Source organism: Loxodonta africana, chromosome 2 (assembly GCF_030014295.1).
Source record: "Loxodonta africana isolate mLoxAfr1 chromosome 2, mLoxAfr1.hap2, whole genome shotgun sequence".
NCBI lineage: Eukaryota > Metazoa > Chordata > Mammalia > Proboscidea > Elephantidae > Loxodonta > Loxodonta africana.
Genome location: NC_087343.1, coordinates 164,114,817 through 164,137,375, shown reverse-complemented (window position 1 = coordinate 164,137,375; position 22,559 = coordinate 164,114,817). Strand labels below are relative to the sequence as shown.

Genomic DNA, 22,559 nt, shown 5'->3' with positions numbered 1-22,559 from the left:
CATTCTTGCCCCTGGGCTGGTGTACCCAGTTAGTCTCATTTTGTTTTGTGGGCCTGTCTAATCTTTGGCTGCAGGGTGAACCTCAGGAGTGACTTCATTACTGAGCTAAAAGGGTGTCTGGGGGGACATACTCTTGGGGTTCCTCTAGTCTCTGTCAGACCAGTAAGTCTGTTTGTGTGTGTGTGTGTGTGTGTGTGAGTTACAATTTTGTCCTGCATTTTTCTCCAGCCCTGTTCAGGACCCTCTATTGTGATCCCTGTCAGAGCAGTCGGTGGTGGCCAGGCACGATCTAGTTGTGCTGGACTCAGGCTGGTAGAAGCTATGGTACTTGTGGTCCATTAGTCCTTTGAACTAATCTTTCCCAGTAGGGCATTTCTGATGTGCTGATGCTTTCAATCACCCTACTAATTCACTTATCTAATACTTACTGTTAAAAGGCTTTATGTCAATTAAACAACAACCAAAACCAATTGCTGATGAGTAGATTCCATCTCATGTTGACCCCATGTGTGTCAGAGTACAACTGTGCTCCATAGGGTTTTCAGTGGCTGATTTTTCAGAAATAGATCCCCAGGTGCCTCTGGGTGGATCTGAACCTCCAGCCTTTTGGTCAGCAGCAAGTGAGTTAACTGTTTGCATCATCTAAACCCATTGCCGTCGTAGTGACCCTACAGGACTGAGTAGAACTGCCCCATAGAGTTTCTAAGGAGCACCTGGTGTATACAAACTGCCAGACATTTTGGTTAGCAGCCGTAGCACTTAACCACTACGCCACCAGGGTTTCCTTGCACCACTTAAGGGCTCTTAAAACAACAATACCTGAGTGGTGTTTGACATATACTAACGGAATCTGTTTTACTACTTATTTTACCAAATAACTCTTGAGGTGGGCAGGCCTGGGGTTTTTGTTTTCCTCTTCTCAGAATTCATCTATACTTCTTGTGCTTGTCCTTATCACTTCACTCAAGACGCGCTTGGTTACCAGAGACCTTTTCTCGGGTAAACACTGTAGCTAAAAAAATTTTTTTTAATCCAATTCATCTCAACCCCTATGAACATAAACATAACCACTCAGGCATGATTGCTCCAATTTCATCCTACCCTTTCATTTTCTGCTTCTTTTGGCTATGTAGTTGGGGTTCTAGTTCTATCTTTGCTACTACAATTTGTATGCTCTTGGGCAAGCCACTTTGTCTTATTGGGGCACAATTTATATGTGTGAAAGCACTATATAAATTGTAAAGCATTAAAAAATACAATTATTAAATTAGATGATCTGTAAATTTCCTTTAAAGTGTAACATTTTTATTCTATACCTTTGATTACACTTTTAGTATAATTTCAATCACTTGACCCAGGCACCAGAAATTGCATCTTGGTACGTTTTAGAAGACTCCCATTATATCAAAGCTTCTCCTGATTCAATGAGTAGAGAATGATTTGTAACTTTAAAACAGCAACGCCATAAGCAGGTAATACTTCAGTTGCTTAGGTTGAAAATTACTGCAAATGATATGTCATAGAGTAAAGTCACTGAGTCTGTTTAAAGTAAAAGCAAAAAAGATTTATTGAGGAATAGAGCAATTTGAGAATCAGGGCTGCACAGAGCAACAAGGCAGTTACAAAGTGCTCCCACCAGTCAGAGGCTGCACAAGGCTTAAATAATAAAATATCAGGAACAAACAGTAAAAAATATCCTGACTGGCTAGCTAGAGTAAGCTTTCTGATTGGCTATTTTTGGAAAATTGTTAAGGACACGCCCAGGCAAGTTCTTTGTGTAAGAAGGACATGCCCAGTTCTTTGTGTAAGACCTTTCTGCATACTAGTTAATACACTTTTAACCACATTCTCTCTGAGGGCAAGCTGCTGCCCCTCCCTTCTTTACCCACCAACAGTATGGGTCACTATCTAGGAAAAAAAACAGAGCCTAGGACAAAATAGAGTCTGAGTCAGGCTTTGGGTAAGCCATTTTAGTCATACCATGCATCCCAGATTTTAGAGTACCATTACACATTGCCTCCTTCTGATCATGAATTTCCATAGAAATTCTTTGACCACTATTATAAGAGTATCTTCGTCTGCACAGTCTTCGTAATACCTTTCTTTAGATGGCTTCTTCATCTGGTAAGCTTTTTTATTTTTTATACTTTAGATGAAAGTTTACAGCTCAAGTTAATCTCGCCTACAAAATTTTATACACATATTGTCAGGTGATACTAGTTGCAATTCCTACAATGTTTCAGCACATTTCCACTTTCCATCCCGGGTTTCTCATGTCCATCCAACCAGCTCCTCTCCCTTCCTGCCTTCTCATCCTGCCTCCAGACAGGAGCTATCCCTTTGGTCTCATGTATCTACTTGAACTAGTAAGCACACTATTTACAAGTTTTATTTTATGTTTTATAGTCCAGTCTAATCTTTGTCTGAAGAGTGGTCTTCGGGAATGGTTTTAGTTCTACGTTAACATAGATAGCATCCTGGGGCCTTGGCTTCCGGGGTTCCTCCAGTCTCATTTAGAACATTAAGTCTGGTCTTCCTACGTGAACTTGAGTTCTGTTCCACACTTTTCTCCTGGTCTGTCATGAACTCTCTGTTGTGTTGCCTGTCAGGGCAGTCATTGGTGGTGATTTAGGAAATAATATTGGAGTCATTATTCCCTGTCTTTGAGCATAGAGAGTGTGACCCAGCTGAAATTGGCCCCACAAGGACTCACAAGGACATATCAACTGGGCCCTGAGGTATAAAGACAATAGATAGAATAATCTTGGGAAATATCTCTTAGGGAACTTTTCACATAAGCCAGAACACAAAAGACTTCCCACTCTTATCATTTTCTATTAGCATTTAGTGGTTACAAAATTTGGTGGACCAGTGAAGACCCCCCCTGACTGTCGTTACTGAAATCTATACCAATGATTGTTGAGAAAAACAATTCAAAATGTAGGCTCACAGTTTCTAGACAATCTGTGAAGAGGTGAAGCTTTCAATGGTTTTGCCCATTTTGTAATGTTAATGTATGCTGATGACTCTAAATTTCTTTGGACTCAGGCAGACATGGCTGTGGCAGCATGCTTGTCTGTTTTCCCATTCTTGCCTATGCTGTAATAATCTTTGGACTCAGGCAGACATTAGCTCTGGCAGCATGCTTGTCTACTTCTCAGCTTTTGCCTTTTTGAATATGCTGAATAAAACTTTCTTTTTGCTTTACTAAACTGTGTGATGTTTTTTCACCTACAACAGTGGTAGCTGGGCACCATCTAGTTCTTCTGGCCTCAGGCTGATGGAGTCTCTGATTTATGTGGCCCTTTTGTCTTTTGTGCTAATATTTTCCTTATGTCTTTGGTGTTCTTCATTCTCCTTTGCTCCAAGTGGGTTGGGATCAATTGATGTATCTTAGAGGGCCACTTGTAAGCTTTTAAGACCTCAGATGCCACTCACCAAAGTGGGATGCAGAACATTTCCTTAATGAACTTTGTTATGCCGATTGACTTACATGTACCCCAAAACCACGGTCACTGGACTCCAGCCCCAGCTACTCTGTTCTTCAAAGTGTTTAGTTGTATCCAGGAAACTGCTTAGCTTTTGGTTTAGTCCAGTTGTGCTGACATCGCCTGTATTCTGTGTTGTCCTTCCCTTCACCCAGGATGGTTCTGGTAAGCTTTTAAGACCCCAGATGCTACTTGTCAAGAGGTAGTCTGGCACCATCTGGTTTCCTTAATTTTTACCATGCCATAGCTTGGACACTCTGCTTCTGTGATTTTTAAATTGAGTGAGGCCACAATGGAGGACCTACTTGATTTTCCAAAAGGCTGACTCAAGGAATAATGTTAATCTCATCTGAGACTTCAGTTTCCTCAAGATACAAAATTTTCTGCATAGCAAGGGGGTGACAGTTTGATTACAAATATTAGACAGGCATTTCATATAACATTTAATAAGATCTATAATAATTATTTCAGCATTCAGGATAATTAATCCAGTTTGTAATATAGAGCATAACCAGGAACCAATGCCATTTGGTAATCTACTAAAAAAGTCTAAAAAGTTTAGTATAGGAGAAATTGAATGTAGCCAAGTAGCTTTCTGACAAATCTTGCTAATATATTGTCCTACTTTAAGCAAGGTATTTTACCAGGTGCAGCAGGAGGTACTAGCAATGGCACAGACTCTCCCTTATTGGGCCAGAAGGAAATTAAGAGTTATTCTATTATCAAGGGATTCTAAAAACTTCTGTTGGGCTGCTATGCCTTCTGTAATATTATCAATAATTTAACCCATTGTAGTAGATAAATTATGAATAAGTCTTTCAAGTTGGGAATGGCAAAGTTGAGTAAGGGTGCTCAAGAGTGCTCAGAGGAATGCTCATCCCATCCATGTTATCAGCTATTGGATTACTTTGTGGCATACAGCCTCTCTTATTCTGAGAGAGTATTTTAAATCACCAGTTCAGTGTTTGTTTTCATTGTAAGTGTAGATATTGAAGGGGATCCCTAAAGTCCCTAAGGTACATTGACCCATTATGTTTCAACCATCTAAACAAGGTAAAGCCCAGGCATAAGGGTGGGAACAGAACTAATAAACAAATCTGTGGTTAAGAAGGATTTTCATACAGCATTGTCTTAAAGAACAATTAAAATAACTACTGATTTACCCTAAACATAGTTCCTACTCTGATCTTTTGACTCTGTTTCCTGAAACAGACTGAATCCTTCAAAACAGCACAATGACCCAGGGCAATGGCCTGTGTGGGTTGCCCCAACTTTCAGGAAAGCTAGAAATTTGGACAACAAGGAGGTAGAACAGAAACAGTAATATTATTAGGCCAATTGTCTGAAATAACCCACAAAACCATGATCCTAAAGTCTTTGTATATTTAGGAAACAAGATCCATGAGGTGTTTGTTCACACACAAGTAGTGTCAGTAACTGCTTTTAATATGCCTCAGCAGTAACTGATATTCTGCAAAAACCTCACATGGCATATTAGTATAAACACAGGAATGTTCACAAACCGTTCCTTGAGAGACTAACAGGTAATCTAATGTCATTCTATTTTGTCTTCCAATTAGAGAGTTATAATATCTAAACTGATTTAAAGCCTGATTATTTCCTTTAATGCAAGAATCACCTATTTCAGTAACTAAAAGTACTATACTGACTGTCTTAGGCTGGGTTCTCTAGATAAGCAAAACCAGCAAAGAGCATAAATACATAGAGAGAATTATATCAAGGAAATGGCTTGCATGGTTGTAGAGGCTGGAACATCCCAAGTTCGTGGGTCAGGCTTCTCCTGATGCACGTAACCCCAGGGGCTGGCAAACCAAAGATTCGCAGGTTGGAGAGCAGAGCTCTTATTCACACGCTGTGAAGATTGACAAATCCCAAAGATCAGCAGGTAAGATAGCAGGTAAGCTGCTAGCTCAAGTTCCAAGAACCAGAGATCAGAAGAACAGGAGCCAGTTGCAGGACCCAGAATGAGTAAATGCCCACAAGCCTTGCCAGAATATTCACTTATATTCAATGAAGGCCACTTGCCCAAGGAAATTCCCTTTCAACTGATTGGCTACTCACAGAAGATCCCATCATGGAGGTTGTCTTAGTCATCTAGTGCTGCTATAACAGAAATACTACAAGTGAATGGCTTTACAAAGAGAAATTTATTTTCTCACAGTCTAGTAGGCTAGAAGTCCAAATTTAGGGCATCAGCTCCACAAGAAGGCTTTCTCTCTGTGTCAGCTCTGGAGGAAGGTCCTTCTTGTCAATCTTCCCCTGGACTAGGAGATTCTCTGCACAGGAACCCTGGGTCCAAAGGATGCACTGTGCTCCCGGTGCTTCTTTCTCAGTGGTATGAGGTCCCTGACTCTCTGCTTGCTTCCCTTTCCTTTTATCTCTTGTAAGATAAAAGGTGGTCCAGGCCACAGCCCATGGAAAGTCCCTTTACATTGGATCAGGGATGTGGCCTGAGCAAGGGTGTAACATTCCACCCTAATCCTCTTTAACCACAGGCAGAGATTATGATTTATAACACATAGGAAAATCACAAAATGCAGGACAACCACACATGGCCTAACCAAGTTGACACATATTTTGGGGGGACACAATTCAATCCATTACAGAGGTGAGGGTATAATATCAAATCTCATCATGGAAGTGATCATACTATCATATGATGATCAAATCACTGAGGATCATGGTCCAGCTAGGCTGACAAACAACCTTAACCATTACACTGACTATAAAATATTTTATGGTTAAGAGTTTTCTCATCTCCTAATTCTTTTTTCTAATGCTTTTAAGATTTCTTTTCTGGTCTCAATTTTATATTTTCCTCATATTTCTCATTTTTCCTCTTGGTTAATTGATTATATATCCAAACCTGCAGGTAAAATAACAAACTGGTTAGTTAGATAATTTGAGAAAGGAGAAAAAAACAGTTTCTTATATTCAGAAAACAGAACATTAAAACATCAGCAATAGTCCCACATAAAACCCATAGTAATCCTTACTCCACTCAATCCTATATAGTTCATTTCTGTCCCATTCTATCTGGGATCAGCCGTTGTCTGTGAAACCCACCTGCTTCTACACAAGAATTCTGGAAATCTTGATTCAGTCTGGTGGGATCCACATTCAAAATACCACAGTCCTTCTCGTAAGTCCAATGTGTCCATTTTTTTTTTGTTGGAATATTTTGGTCAAGCATTTCAGCAAGTCAGCAAAGCAAAAGCTTATCTGCAGATGACAAAACTTAATCTGGCCATGATTAACTTGTATAAATAATACTTTAAAGAGTGAAAGACCTAAACAAGACCCATATCTTACACCATGCACAAAAATGAACTCAAAATGGATCAAAGACCTAAATATAAAATCTAAAACAATAAAGATCATGGAAGAAAAAATAGAGACAACGTTAGAAGCCCTAACACATGGCATAAACGGTATACGAAACATTACTAACAACGCAGAAGAAAAACTAGATAACTGGGAACTCCTAAAAATCAAACACCTATGCTCATCCAAAGACTTCACCAAAGAGTAAAAAGACTACCTACAGACTGGGAAAAAGTTTTTAGCTGTGACATTTCCGATCAGTGCCTGATCTCTAAAATCTACATGATACGGCAAAAACTCAATTACAAAAAGACAAATAGCCCAGTTTAGAAATCTCTCAAAGTCTTTGCAATAAGCAGACTTGATTCAAGAGGGCTTACCTTAGGTGATCCCCAAGAGCTCGAGTTGATGGTATGAGCACATGGGGCTTGTGCTTGGTACCAAAGCTCTGGGTCTGCAGCTTCCCAGGAATACAGATGATAAGGCACCTTCGAATCCTGCCGACTATGCCAAGAAATGTTATAGAGTAAAATGACTGCATCTATTTTAAGTAAAAGAGATTTATTGAGGAATAGAGTGATTCGTAAATCAGCATTGCACAGAGTAACCAGGCAGTTACAAATGCTTCCATTAGTCAGAGGCTGTGCAGGGCTTAAATACTAAAATATCAGGAACTAACAGTAAAAAAATATATTCTAATTGGCTAACTATAGCAAATTCTTCTTATTGGGTATTTTCAGTAAATCATTAAGGACACGCCAGGCAATTTCTTTGTGTAAGAAGGATGTGCCCAGGCAAGTTCCCTAGTTCTTTGTGCAATACCTTTCTGAAGAGCCTAGAAAAAAATGGAGTTTGAGTAAAACCTTGTGTAAGCCATTTTAATCGTGCCAAGCACACCTGAATTTGGAGTGCTCTTACACAGATACACGATTTTGAAAAGGCTGAGTCATATCCAACACCTAAAAACTTCAATTTCTACATAAATTATAATAAAAGCAAAAAACTTTTTACTCTTCCTAAATTTACATCTTAAGAGAGATCCAGCTGAAAACACTATAGTGTTACTCAAAGCATTTTAGTTAATTTTGCCGGATATTGTTCTGCTGGTATACTGACGATAGCAGACAGGCAGCAAATGAGGAGACACACAAAATATATATATATAAAATTATAGAAACTCAGGGTTGGAAGGGCTTCTATAAATCATTTAGACTTTCACTGAGATTTCATGGACTTCTAAAAGTTAGCAAAAAAAAAAGGCAGACTTAGAAGTTTGTAAAAATGGTATGGCTGAGGTGTCTCACCTCCTTTAACATCACAAGGAGGAAGGAGAATCAAAATCAACAGTCCAAGGCTGATTCCTATGAGGCAGAGGTTAGACATACTCCACCCTCCAGCCTTTTTTTCAATTCTGACACTAACCATCCCTTCCATGGTACTCTCTACTTCTCTGCTGGGTTTGATAATTTGTTGCAAGGACCACACAGGACTCACAATTATGGGGTTTATCAGGAAAGTAACAGGTTACAATTCAGGTTCTGGAATGCTCAGGATATAGTTCTTTGATCAGGACAGCTTCTTCTTAGCCCAAAGGCAGGTCTCTCTTTGGCTCTCAGCGTCTCCACCTGACCTCTGCCCTGCTCAGGCAAGTGTCACAAAGCTCTTTTGGCCCTGCTAATAAGTGCCCGGAGGCACTCCATTCCATCAGTAAGCCTCAGCATGCAGGCGATCAGGTTTAGCTCTGTGGGTCAGAAAACCTAGCTCTGCCAAGTGCCTGGAGGCACCCTACCCTTCCAGCAAGCCTCTTGCCTGAAGGCACTCAGCTTTCTTGCTCCATACTCTCTCTTGCCAGTCTCCTGGTTCTGCTGTCTTTATGCTGTCTTTGCTGCTGCCATTTCTCTGCCTCTGCTTCTCTTGTTTTTTCTAGTATTACAGCTCTCCTTCTCTGTCTCCTGGGTCGAAGAGGTTCTCAGTGCAGGGATTCCAGGTCCAAAGGACATCCTCCAGTCCTGGCTCTCTTTTTTTTTTTTTAATTATTGTATTTTACATGAAAGTTTACAGAACTAGTTTCTCATTAAACAATTAGTACACATTGATTTATGGCATCGGTTACCCACCCTATGACATGTCAACACTCCTTTTCTCAACCTTGGGTTCCCAATTACCAGCTTTCGTGTCCCCTCCTGCCTTCTAGTCCTTGCCCCTGGGTTGGCGTGCCCCTTTAGTTTTGTTTTGTTTTATGGACCTGTCTAATCTTTGGCTGACGGGTGAACCTCAGGAGTGACTTCATTACTGAGCTAAAAGGGTGTCTGGGGGCCATGGCTCTTCTTGATGGTGGTGAGATCTTTCCTCCCTCTGTTCTGGAATTGGCTCTCTTTTAAGCCTAGCAGGATGCCAAAACTGATCAATCCCCTCGTTAGGGTTCTATACACCTTATTTGCACGGCCCCACACCCACAAGGGTGCCAGGCACCTTATTTACATTATTGACAAGCTATCCAATCCCCTTGGTGGGCCTCAGACCCTCATTTGCATAGTCTCACCTAGTCGTTTAGTAGGAGTAACAAAGACTATGGCTATAAGGGCCATATTAAGTAATTCACTGTATTGCCAAATAAAAATATTTAAAAAACAGTGAAACAATCATCTACCATCAGCAACATTTTATCAAAGAGCATTTTAATGACACAAATGTAGGAAGATAAAATCTCAGAAAATTCAGCCTTTTGATACATAAAAGAAAAAAATGCATTATACTCTTCATATTTTTGTAATTATCTATGGGAAACTTTGTTAGAGACTGCATCCGTCCATCCACGGATGTTTGGGAATCATTACTCTAGTCCACCTTGTACCCACCCCTACCTTAACCCCAATTGAGGGTCTGTTTCCTCGCTACACCAACAATCCTCTTAAATGCACACCGTCCCCCCTCCCCCACTTATGTGGGAACTTCTCAAGCTTAGGAATCCATTACATTTTGGGTAGCTGTGACAATCAGCAGAATGGTAGTTATCCCTGGGAACCTCAAGATGCTTAAAAATGGACTTTTTTTCCTTTTTCTTTTTTTAGACCAGAGTCTGACAGTAGAAAATTTAAGTTGGCCAAAATATACTTTAAAGTCACCAAAGAAGAATGATGTTCAAGGGTTGAATGTCCAATAGGCAAGGTAAGCATGGTGTGTACCTTGCTTACCAGATCATCTGTACTGAACACTTCAAAATTTTTTCACCACATCTAAGATTCTGGGTATGTCTAGCATCTATCTCTCTCCCAACCCCACAGCACTCTCCTACAGAATCAAAGTCTCTTTTAAAATATGTAATCCCTGACAGGTGGATTATCCAGTAAGCAAGGAGGCAGTAGTTTACTTGTGCTTACTTGCTAATCTGTAGCAAACAATTTCACACGGGTCTGATTCATTCATCAGAGTTTTATTCATATTACAGAAGATATTATCAACCATGGAGTTTTCTTTTGTGAGCATTATTTCTATCAAGCCCAATTTTCCCAGCTCAAAATGAAAATGTGGTCAAGATTTGATTTTTTTTGATCAATTCTTAGTAAGTAACATGTTTTACTGTGAAAAACTTCAACCGCTGTCAGTTTTATTTTGTGATACTTATTTCTTTCCTGTTTGTCTGAGTCAGTAATACTCGTTTTCAACAAAACTAAGACGATTTTTCAGGTGTTTTTTTTTGGCTGAGGGTGGACTAAAATAACTTTTAATATGCGCTGTTTTTTCAAGGTTGTCAATTTTATTTTGTTTATTACATATACCAGTAATACTATGAACTGGTATTCGATCTTTTCTCGGGGACAAAATACATTACTGGAGCAATAACACAAAAACATACAGCCGCAGGGTCAGCAATTCCTGCTTCCTTTTTTTTCCTCTCCTTTAAAAAGATGGTCTCCAACACTCATTAGAGCATAGAATTCTTACTCTAAAGACTAATCAGCTAGGCTCTGCTGGCCCAGCCCTTCAGACCCAGTCCGCCAAGGGCTGCTCTTCTCTTCTTCTCCACCAGAGGCGACAGCCTATCTCGAAACAGAAACTGAGCTAGAATAAACCGGCTCGGGGGAGGGCCGGAAGAAAGATCAAAGGCTAAAAACCGCCTCAAAGAGCAAAGGTCAATACCAGGTTCCCAAGGAGGCCTGAAACTTCCATAGGGCCAGAAATATGAAGGTGACACCTCCCTAATATGCTGTCGGGGCTTGGGGCCACAAAGCCTCTCAACGGCCAAGCGGCTACGAAGTAGCCAACAGACAACAAGAATGGAACTGAACACGACCGGAAGTGGAAGTGAGCCCGGGGCTGGGGTGAGGAAAGGCCGCGGCACGCTTGCGCAGTCAGTAAGCGATGCAGTGCTCATGCGCAGCTGGGCGGTGATGGGATGACGCTCGGAGCGTGGGCCGGGACTCTCACGAATCCGGTTCCGCCCCCGCCCTTGCCTGTGAACCCAGAGGGGCTAGCGCTCGAGATCCCTTTCCCAGTGTGCTCTGCGCTGTGAAGAAGAGGCTCCCGGAGACTGGGGGCATTTTGTGTTGGCTGGTGCCGGAGGAACAAGATGGCGGCGTCGGCGGAGTGACAGGGGTTCCTCCGGGCGGGAGCCGGCGGCAGTGGTGGCAGAGGTAGCGCCGCCCTGACTCATCGTACCCCTTTTCCAGCCCCGCGACACGTCGCAGCGAAAGCGAGGCAGAGGCGGCCGCCCAGAAGCAAGTGGCCCAGCCTAGTAACCGCGAGAATCCCCTCACAAACTGCAGTCTGGCAAAAAAACCTGACTGAACGGCGGTCATCAGGTTCTCTAGGCCTGTTCTGTGCTCTGTAACGCCAAGAAAGACCTCCGTTTTCCGTTTTCTGCCGCCCTCCTCCTCAGACTTGCTCCGTGGACCAGCCCCAGAGGCCCCGTCGTTCCCACATAGGTGTCGGGGCTTGGCCCCAGCGCTCCATCTTCGTTTCTCAGGATGGCGAGCAGCAGCGGCTCCAAGGCCGAATTCATTGTCGGAGGGAAATATAAACTGGTACGGAAGATCGGGTCTGGCTCCTTCGGAGACATTTATCTGGCGATCAACATCACCAACGGCGAGGTAACCACTTGGGGTGGGGTTCGTGATAATGCTGCTCTTTTCTTCACCTCCCCAGTCCCCCCCCCAACCCCAGGCTGCTCGGGCCCCGCTCACACGCACTGGGCGGCCCGGGGGAGCCACTTTTCCTAACGTAGGAACCCGCCCCGTTGTTTTTCCCTAAAAGGGAAAGAACCCGAGAGAAAGGTTGAGTGAACTGTGAAGTTTGCCAGCTTTTAAAATGTCCTTTCATCGGACTTTTTTTTTTTTTTTTAAAGCCATCGTTTTATTGTGAGAAGGGCGACATCCTATTTCAGTGATCCCGGTATAAATCCGACTGGGATTCTTTTTCCAGTTAGGGCAGTTTCCGATCGCCTCGTTGCTTCAGAACCTTTCATTAGGTTCAGAGGATGCCTCTTTTCTGGATGAATCATTTCCCTGCACTTTAGAGCACGTACCGATTTCGTCACTATCCCCGAAGAGGCCTTTGGGGCTCATGCCTTCTTTTGTAATGACAAAGACAACTTTCTCTTCTCAACCTTTCACTTCCACCTTGTAGTCGCGAGTTGGAGCTTTGCTAATGTATCCCCTCCTTTTCCCCAGCGACAGTGAATTCATAGGGATGTTGATGCCATCATCCCCTTTTTCCCCTGCAGGAAGTGGCAGTGAAGCTAGAATCTCAGAAGGCCAGGCATCCCCAGTTGCTGTACGAGAGCAAACTCTATAAGATTCTTCAAGGTGGGGTTGGCATCCCCCACATACGGTAAGAACCCTCCAGCAAACAGGCGCACCACTGAGGGAAGTACGGAATGGGGAAATGGTAGAAGCAGGTAATAGGACCAGCTGATTGCCGGGCTTGCTATTTCAGTTCCTTGAGTTGCCTACAGCCGGTGGTTTCCAGTGAACCGTAAGTTACCACAATCACTGAGTAAATTTTAGTTTGCCCACTTGGTTTAGAATTTCAGTTTGTTAACACTGCTTCGTTTAGCGTCCGTCATTCTTCCCGAGGCTTTCCTTGGCAGTTAAGTATGCGGGTCATCTTTGATCTCTACGCGGAAGCGATGGCTGTCGCTTTCTTTCCGTCGGCACCTCTGATGTTCTTACGTTTGTCCAGTGAAGTGGGTTTGAAGGTGCCGAAGTGACCTGGCTCAGCCAGTTCGGGTTGCTATTGGAGCTGACTTGGGAAATGGCTGCTCTTTTGTTGTGTTTTTGTTCCAACATGTCTTCCTCCTCCGCTTAGAAAATGGCGGAACGACGTGACTCAACCCCATTTTCCTAACCTTTCCTCTGCTTAGGTTCACAAGTCATGCTTTCTTGATTTCCCCTTTAGCTGCCCTGAGTGGATTAAACCTTTGAAAAGCCAAGAATAAAGCTACAGGAGGCCATGGGGTTCGAGGAAGTAGATGGCATAATGACAGCCTGTTTGCGATCTCTGCAGCAGATGCTACACGAAATTGTCAAATTATACTGTGCAGAATCTCTTCTGTTTCTCCTAAAGATATTAATTACTGTTTCTTTTCACTAATGGTAACGTTTGATACATTTCAGCCTGTGTACTAAATTTTTATGGGCTGTGGCAAAGGTACCAACTGTGTTGAAATATACTCACATCAGTTGTGTTAAAAGAAAGGTTAATCACTTAACCACAGTTTCATAAGTAATTTTAACCTGTTGAGTTATTTTGTCAGTAAACCTTGGCATCAGGGAAATGGTGGCATTTTTTGGAGGATATGGAATATTGGTGAAGGCAAATACTAGTAGTAATCAGGATAAAAGATGGCCAGATAAAAAAAATACTGGGTTCTCTTAAATGGTTAACTGTACTCTAAAGGGTATTAGAGTAGTTTGACTCAGATTGACAACCTTCTTCCTGGTATAGAGACTAAAATGTAGTTTGAAACCCCAGCCATTTTACAGCAGTTACTCAGACATTTGCAAAAAAGATCAGAGATAGTTGAGAATTAAATGGAATGGCATTTACCTGTAGCCTTTTTCTTTTCCAGTTTTTACGCCTCAAGTTTTGAATTAAGGACTGGATTTACATACATTAATTCTATGTGCAAGCAACCAACAGAACAGTATTATTTAAAATTTTTCAATGCTAATAGACATTTTTAATGGAGAAATTGAATGATAAAGTGTACTATTGGTTGTAAGTGTTCCAGTAAATTATTTTGAAGAAAATTTCGGGTTTGTTTTATGAGTTAAAGATTAATGCAATTTCTGAGATGATCCAGATTTGAGATTCTGAATGATTACAAAAAAAAAAAAATACTATTGTGTCAGAAGGTAATTTGTTATTGTGGAAGAATGAAAATCATGGTTAAAATATCTAACTTTTTTCTCCCCAAAATGGAAAGTGTGAATGGAATGAACATTTAAAACGTTTCACATTTGAGAGCTCTAGTACAAGGTAGGATTTTTTTTTTAACTAGAATAATGTTAAATTGGTTATTTTTTTCCAGGACAAATGAGTACTCTGATTTTTAAGTAATGCATTAGATAATTCAAGTTTTGAATTAAGGACTGGATTTACATACATTAATTCTATGTGCAAGCAACCAACAGAACACTATTGTTTAAAGTTTGTCTGTTATTTATTATTATTCATTATTTCTATTTCCAATACTCATTTGAAGTTCAACAAAATACATACAGGATTCTATTTCTTTTTAAGTTGCACTTTCATTTCATTCTATAGGCTTTATGAAAGCATTTTTACGTCACATTTAGGGCTCTCTGAACATTTCAGTTGTTCCTTTTGAATATGCCAGTAATTATCTTGTGATGGATTCACATTAGAACGGGGCACTTTGATTTAGAATAATTTGATACTTTTGACACAGTATGTCTTCACCTTAAAACTCATTGTCACTGAGTCGATTTCGACTCATAGCGACCGTATAGGACAGAGTAGAACTGCCCCGTAGGGTTTCCAAGGAGTGCCTGGTAGATTCGAACTGCTGACCTTTTGGTTAGCAGCCGTAGCGCTTAACTACTAGGCCACCAGGGTTTCCTTCTTCACTTTGGGTAGTTTTAAAAAAAAAATTTTTTTTTTACCAGATTTATCGAAATATAATTTAAATTAAATATAATTCAGCCATTTTAATTTAACAGTCTATAATCCTGAACCACCACCACCACAGTCAAGATCTAGAGTTGTTCCATCACCCCCAGAAGTTCCTGCCTCTCCCTTTGCATTCAGTTTCCTTGTCCAGACCCCTGGCAACCACAATTCACTTTCCATTACTTTTCTTAGAATTTCATATAAGTGAAATTATGCTGTATGAGGGCCTTTATGTCTGACTTCTTTGGCTTAGCAGAATGCTTTTGAGATTCATCTTTGTTGGGAGGTTTTATAAATTTCACAAATCAGGTTGAATTTAATGTATTTGAAATCATTTTCCAAAAGCATTAGGTGCTTATCTGGCATTTTCAGTGCTAAGCCCAAATTAAGTACATGCCCTTTTATCTGGTAGCTTTATTTAAGAAGGACACCAGTGATAAAAACCAACCAAGGCAATAGATAAGGTACTGAATAAACTTATGAATAAATGAAGTTAACTTATGAGCAGAATAATTGATGCCTATTATAAGCTGGAAACCCTGGTGGTGTAGTGGTTAAGAGCTACGCCAGCTAACCAAAAGGTTGGCTGTTTGAATCTACCAGGTGTTCCTTGGAAACTCTATGGGGAAGTTCTGTTCTGCCCTGTAGGATCACTATGAGTCGTAATCAACTTGACAGCAGTGTTTTTTTTTTTTTAATTATAAGATGCTGAGAGAGTTATGGTAGTTATAAACTGTGGGCAGGGCTAAAGTGAGATTAACCTGGCTTTCAAGTTAAGGCTTCCTGGGAGAGTAGATGGGATTTCAGGATCTGGCTGTAAGGAAGAAAGCTTGGTGAACTGGTTAGGAAGGGCATCCAGGAATAGAGTGTGGCTTCTGGGAGTAGTCTCTTAAGGCAGAAATGTAGTAAATGGGTGAGGGTAGGGAAAGGGTAAGCATGTTTTAGAGTTGGTAGGGTCAGGTACATAGAAACAAAAGTAGTTCATTGGTTTTAAAGTGAAGTGTAAGAAAATGGTTTTTCCTTTGAAGTGTTATTGATAAGAAAGAGTTATGTAACATACTTTAACTGGGCGACAGCATCTTCACATTCCCTTGGTTTGTTCCCCGTTATATCCACGTCACCTATACAATATGCATAACCAGGCAGTTGCTGTGGAGTCAGTTCCGACTCATGGCGACCTCACTTGTGTCAACAGTGTAATTGTGCACCCTAGGATTTTCAGTGGGTGATATTTCAGAAGAAGATTACCAGGCCTTTCTTCCAAAGTGCCGCAGGGTACACTAGAACCTCCAGCCTTTTGTTCAGCAGCCACACGCATTAGCCATTTGTATATACTTATTTACCTGGTAAATATTAAATTGGCTGTTTAGTTTTAGCTAGATGAAGTAAGGCAGTCTGTGTTATCCAGTGTTCTAGAAGCGTTGATATTAATTTTAAAAACTTAGATTTTGCCACATTTACCCTTCATACAAGGAGCCCTTCTGGTGCAAATGGTTAAGCTCGCAGCTACCAACTGAAACATTGGGGGTTCGAACTGACCCAGTGGCTCTGCAGGAGAAATAGCTGACAATCTTCCATAAAGATTATAGCCAAGGCAACTATGTGGCTGTTTTACTCACATGAGGTCGCTATGAGTAGAAATCCACTGGACGGCACCTAACAGCAACCCTTCACATAGCTCATGTTTCCCCCACTCCACTTCCATGTACCCCCCTTTCCCTGCAGATTTTTTGTTTATAGGATTTGCTTTAAGATACCTTGGGACATCTTAAAATAGGGACTGAAAATTACCTAGCCTGCATAGCAGACTTGGCTGATCAGGTGTTTGATAAGTAATTTGCTAAATAGAAACACAGCATCCAGTTTAAAGAGCAAGAATGAGAGGTTAGCATCCAGTCTGTAGATAGTTTGAGAAATCAAAACTCTTGGACCTTGTGAATTGACATCTGGGAGTTCACTGAAAATTAGTGTGTTTCTGTTACAACCCTTTTTTTTTTTTTTTTTGGTGCCACTCTGAATTGAGTTAATGTGTTCTATAAAGCAGCAGTTACAAAGCTAAAAAGGGCACTTAACTAGACAGTCAGGTATTGAAGGTTTGAGCTCTTAAGTCTGCAATGTAGATAATCTGGGCTCGGTCAGTCCTTTAACTTCTTTGGACCTATCAGTTTCCTCTTCTATAAAATGAAGGGATTTTACTAAGTAATTTTCTAATTTTGCCAGGATGGGGAAGGAGAGTGCTGAACAGAAAGGTTTAGGGTTTCCTACCCTTCTTCTGTAGCGTAAATATTCATTTCCATTTGTTTTTGCTTATTGAACTTATGGGAAGGGTTTTGCTTGAAAAAGAGTTCCCTGCTTAATAAAAATCACTGCCCTAGTTGGTCTCTGGATAATAATTAGAAAGTCAGTCATCAGAGTTTGATGTCTGTATCTTATCTTTGAATATTATTTTAGGATTGAGGTACCCCCCACAAAACTCTCATAAATGCCATCTGTATCAGGTAGACCATAGATTATCAGGTAGGCTATAGATTGACAATTTAGATGGAAGTAAATTAATAGAATTGTATAGGGAAATCATATAAAGAAGGGGGGTGGGATGTGGAAGAATTGTTGCTGCCTTGTTTTTTTAACCACTTTTTCTTTTTTTTTGCCCTCTCTTTCTCAGTGTCAAGTATTCTAGAACATATTTATAGAGCACTAGTTCATCTTTACTCTTGATTGTTAAAAGCATCTAGAATTTTAATCTTGGATTTTTGACACTGAGCATATAGCCCACAAACAAGATTCTAATGCTTTACCAGAGAACAAAGATGACACCTGCCTTGGATATGCGTTTTATTAGAGGTGCATTATGGATCACTAGGTACACAAGAAATGGGATTTTACATCCTTCAGTTTCTGAATCAGTGGTATACTGGAGGTGCTTTATGTTGCCTTATAATGAGTTTCTAGTTATGGAATGCTGTAATAGTACTAGATACCATATTTGAGCCGGATGGGTCGCTATGAGTCAGAATCAACTCTCCAGGAACAGGTTTGCTTTGGTTTGGAACCTGAGAGATGTCATACTGATTAGATTATTTCCTTTCAAGCCTTTAAAGCCTTCTGGCTTCCAGGTTTACTGTGAGCCCTTTGACTTTTATGTCAAGGGCAAATCATGCCTGTTTACATACAAACCCCCCACACCCTTGCATTTGATGTAGGAGAGTCATATTTTGCCTCCTTCACCTTTTGGCATTTGGTCTCATATAGAGAGGCCAAATGGGAATGGGAACAGAGAGAAAACAAGATTCAGTCGGCTTTATTTATTTAACCTTTTGGGGATGGTAGACTCCTTTTCTCCTTTGAGGAAAAGGCACTTGTGCACATACTTAACCTTGGTTCTCTCTCACATGTATATATGCCACATTGTCCCAGTTTTCATCCTACCCTTTGGTCTCGGTCACTTGGGCAGATCATCTGGGATCTAGTTCTGACATAGCACCTTAAAAATCTGTTTCTTGGGCATGTCACTTTGCCAAGTTCCAGCATAGCTTTCTAATTTGTAATGTAAAAGCAATTTTAACTGAAAAGCTCTTATATAAATGTAAGTAACCTATTGCTTGTATTATTGTTTGATTGGATGCTTATAATTCAGGAGGTTCTTATTCTCTGTTTTGCATCCATGGATCGGAGGATAAGAACTTTGGTTAAAAATTATTAATTCGTATCTTAATTTGGAGTACATAAATATTTGGGAACTGTTGTTAAAAAAAAAAAAAAGAAGAAGAATCCAAACCTCTTGCCGTCTAGCCAGACTCATAGCAACACTGTAAGTCAGAGTAGAATTGCCCCGTAGGATTTCCGAGGAACAGCTGGTGGATTCAACTGCCAGCCTTTTGGTTAGCAGCCAGCTCTTAACCACTGTGTCACCAGGGCTCCAACCATTGTAAAGTACATGGCTTTCACTACCTTGGTTTTCGTAGTTTCTAGAGTTAGATTGTTTTGTTTCAAAGTATATTTAATCTGTACCTAAAGTGTCATTTAGTAAGGTTTCTCATGATCAGTCAGTGCTTAGTAAGGAAGTTTAATGCCAAGAATTCTATAAACAGAGGCAAATGTTATAAAATGAATCTCTTAAAAGCTTGTTTTATTCTTAAAATCAGTCCTGGAGGTTAACAGTTTTTCTGAGGTTATATGAGTACCTTAATTGCTGTCATAAATTAATACATAGTTAAAATGATTCTTTTTGTTACTTTTTTTTTTAATAATACAACCTCAAATGACTTATAGTTTCAGATGACCAGAATTAATATAGTATGACCCGTATCTTACTACCAGTTGCCGTTGAGTCAGTTCTCACTCATAGCGACCCTATAGAAGAGAGTAGAAATGCCCCATAGGGTTTCCAAGGAGTGGCTGGTGGATGCAAACTGCTGTTTAGGAGCCAAGTTATTAACCACTGTGCCACCAGGGCTCCCATGTCTTATTAGGACTTTTAAAAACTGAGGCGTAATTACATACTGTGAACGGCGCAGATTTTCTTGTGCTGATGGGTCAGTTTTGACAAATACGTGCACTCACGTAACCTACACTTCTATCGAGACAAGGAGTATTTGATTTTTCTTTCTTTTTTTTTTTTCAAATGTACTGCTAATACTTGGTAAACTCTATTCTGTGACAACATAAGTTTGTTTTATTTTCTTTTTTAATACTATGTTTTAGACGAAAGTTTACACAGCAAATTAGGTTCCCTTTTAACAACTTTTGTACATATTGTTCTGTGCCATTGGTTACAATTTTTACAGTGAGTCAGCATTCTTATTATTTCTGTTCTGTTTCCACGATGTAGTTTCCCTTTCCTCCTTGCCATCTCATCTCTGTGTTTGGGCAACTGTTGACCGTTTGATCTCATAGTTAATTGTTTAAGGGAACACATTACTCACTGCTGATATGGCTTATTTTATAAGCCAATCTACTATTTGACTGAAATGTGACCTGCAGAAATAGTTTTAATTCCAAGTTCAAAGGGTATCTTAGGGCAGCAGTCTTGGATCTTCCTCTATAGTCTGTTTTGGTCCAGTAGGTCTGGCCTTTTTTAGGAATTTGAGTTTTGTTCTACATTTTTTCTCTATCCTATCTGGGACCTTCTATTGTGTCCCTTGTCAGAGCAATTGGTAATGGTAGCTGGGCACCATCTAGTTCTTCTGGTCTCAGGTTTGAAGAGGTTTTGGTTCACGTGGGCTATTAGTCCTGTGGACTAGTTTCTTTGAACCTTTGATTCCCGTCATTCTCTTTTGTGCCAGACGAGACCAGGAGTTGTATCTTAGATGGCCATTTGCAAGCTTTTAACACCCCAGACGCCACTCACCAAATTCGGATGTAGAACATTGTCTTTGTGAACTATGTTACGCCAGTTGACTAAGTTGTTGCCTGAGACTATGGTCCCAAGCCCTTTGACCCAGTAAACCAATCCCGTGAGTTGTTTGGATATGTCTAAGAAGCCTCTGTAGCTGTGCCTCCATGTGGTTTGTTATGTGTGTGGATATATGTGCCTCACACACAAATGTGTGTGTACCAGTGCCTATGGATACACCTATATGTGCATATGCATTTATTTGCACATGCCTTCCTGTACGCATACATGTCTCCATATCTACCTACGTAACCACACACACATATTTTTTGGTTGTTTTTACTGTTGTAGCAAAATTGTGTATGTTATAGCATTTACTGGAATTGTCCCCTTTTGTTGTGTACTTCTTAGTGTCTTTATTTACCTTGGTCAAGCTGTGTTGACTTTACCCATGTTTAGGATTGCTTTTGCTGTCACCAAAAGTAACAATTGTCTGCTATCTAGAAAGTGATTTCCCCTCCCATCCCTGGTAACCTAACCACCGAAGAACGTTGCTTTCTATGTGTATATCTATTCTTGGCTTTTTATAATAGTGGGACCATACGATGTATGTCTTTTTGTTATTGACTTATTTCACTCAGCATAATGTTCTCCAGACTCATCCCTGTTGTAAGATGTTTTGTAGACCCCTCATTCTTACAACATAGGTCTTTTTTTTTTTTTTTAAAGGTGATTTTTTTGGCTCATAGCTATACATTATTTCTTTTGGATTTGGTATTGATTTGCCCATGAGCAAGATTACAAGTTAGTTGCCTCCATGAACAACTGCCTCCTTTGCCATGAGAGCAGAAGAACTAGATGGTGCCCTGTGTCCATTACTGAACATTTTGATCAAAGATTTCATGGAAGAATTCTGATCAAAAGGGGGGAAATGCAGAACAGAATTTCAAGTTTTCATGGACTCCAGGCTTTCTGGAGGCATGGAGGGTGGATGAACTCCTGAAATGTTGCCTGAGATAATCTTTAAACCTTAAACCAAAAATATCTCCTGAGGTTATCTTTAAACCAAACAGTAGTTTAGCTCAACTAGTTGGGGGAGGGGGGGAAGTCTGCCTTAAGCATTATGCTCTTTGGAAACCCTATGGGGCAGTTATTTTAAGCAAATTGACAAAAGCAATTTGAAAGATTAGATAGGAACCTTAGGGGGTAGTACGTTTATGTTAATGGTGGAAGAACAACTCAGAAAAAAAAAAAGAGGAAGAGAATGGTTGCACAACTCAAGGAACGTATTTAGTGTTACTGAACTGTACATGTAGAAACCGTTGAATTGGTATGTGTTTTGCAGTGTATGTTTTCAACAACAGTAACAAAAAGATTACAAGTTAGTAATCTGTTTATTATCATAAGGTACACTACAAGAATAGTCCGCGATGGTTGAGATTTTTACCTTACTCTCCTACTTTGAAAAACTACAATACTACCTTTCCTTTGTCTGTGAGCAGTGGGGTGTGTTGTGGCCTTTTTAATGGGGCCTTTGGACCCAAACCCACTTTTTGAGTCGATTCCAACTCATAGCAACTCTTTTGGACAGAGTAGAACTGTCCCATAGGGTTTCCGAGGCTGTGTCTTTATAGAAGCAGACTGTCACATCTTTCTCCCACGGAGCGGCTGGTGGGCTTGAACTGCCGACATTTTTGGTTAGCAGCTGAGCGCTTTGACCACTTCACCACCAGGGCTCCTTGGAACTTTGGAAGTGTTATAAAATGTCTAGCTGGAAAGAGTACATTCTGATTCTCGATATAAAGGGGAGTGGAAAGAACATTATATTGAGAGTCAAAGTTGGGGTTTTGATAGTGATACCATCTAGATTTACAGAACCCAGAATGAATTCTGTAATTTGTAATGTCAGCTTTCACTTATGAAAGGGATTTTTTAAGACCAACTAGGTCTTGCATTTTTTTAATACATTATATAAATTGATAGGATTAGTAGAATAAAAGGCTGCTTTCATTCTCTGATGCAGTTATAATTTATTTAAATTTCAGGTATGTTATTGTTGGGTGTGGTGGGTCATTTTTGACTCATAGTGACCCCATGTGACAGAGTAGAACTGCCCCATAGGATTTTCTTGGCTTTAAATAGAAGCAGATTGCTGGGCCTTTTTCCAGTGGAGCTGTTGGAGGGGTTTGAACTACCAACCTTTAGGTTAGCAGCTGAGTGCTTTTACTGTTGGGCCACTAGCGCGCTTCTTTTTAGGT

The 22,559-nt window shown here is 40.5% G+C and overlaps 1 protein-coding gene across 6 annotated transcripts in view; it reads left to right on the top strand.

Annotated features, from left to right (window-relative positions):
- Positions 1-11,362: 11,362 nt before the first annotated feature.
- The window catches only part of CSNK1A1 (casein kinase 1 alpha 1), a 47,926-nt gene continuing 36,729 nt past the window's right edge, over positions 11,363-22,559 (top strand). For 2 of the 6 annotated variants that reach the window (XR_002786285.2, XM_023550548.2), the window contains exons 1-2: positions 11,363-11,923; positions 12,556-12,662. Coding sequence is in view for 4 of the 6 variants with exons in the window: in XM_023550548.2 (XP_023406316.1) it covers positions 11,801-11,923; positions 12,556-12,662 (230 nt within the window). In the remaining 2 variants the exon portion in view is untranslated. The remainder of the gene's footprint in view (positions 11,924-12,555; positions 12,663-22,559) is intronic. The other 4 variants (XM_064278064.1, XM_010591785.3, XM_003404592.3 and 1 more) reach the window with 4 other exon arrangements.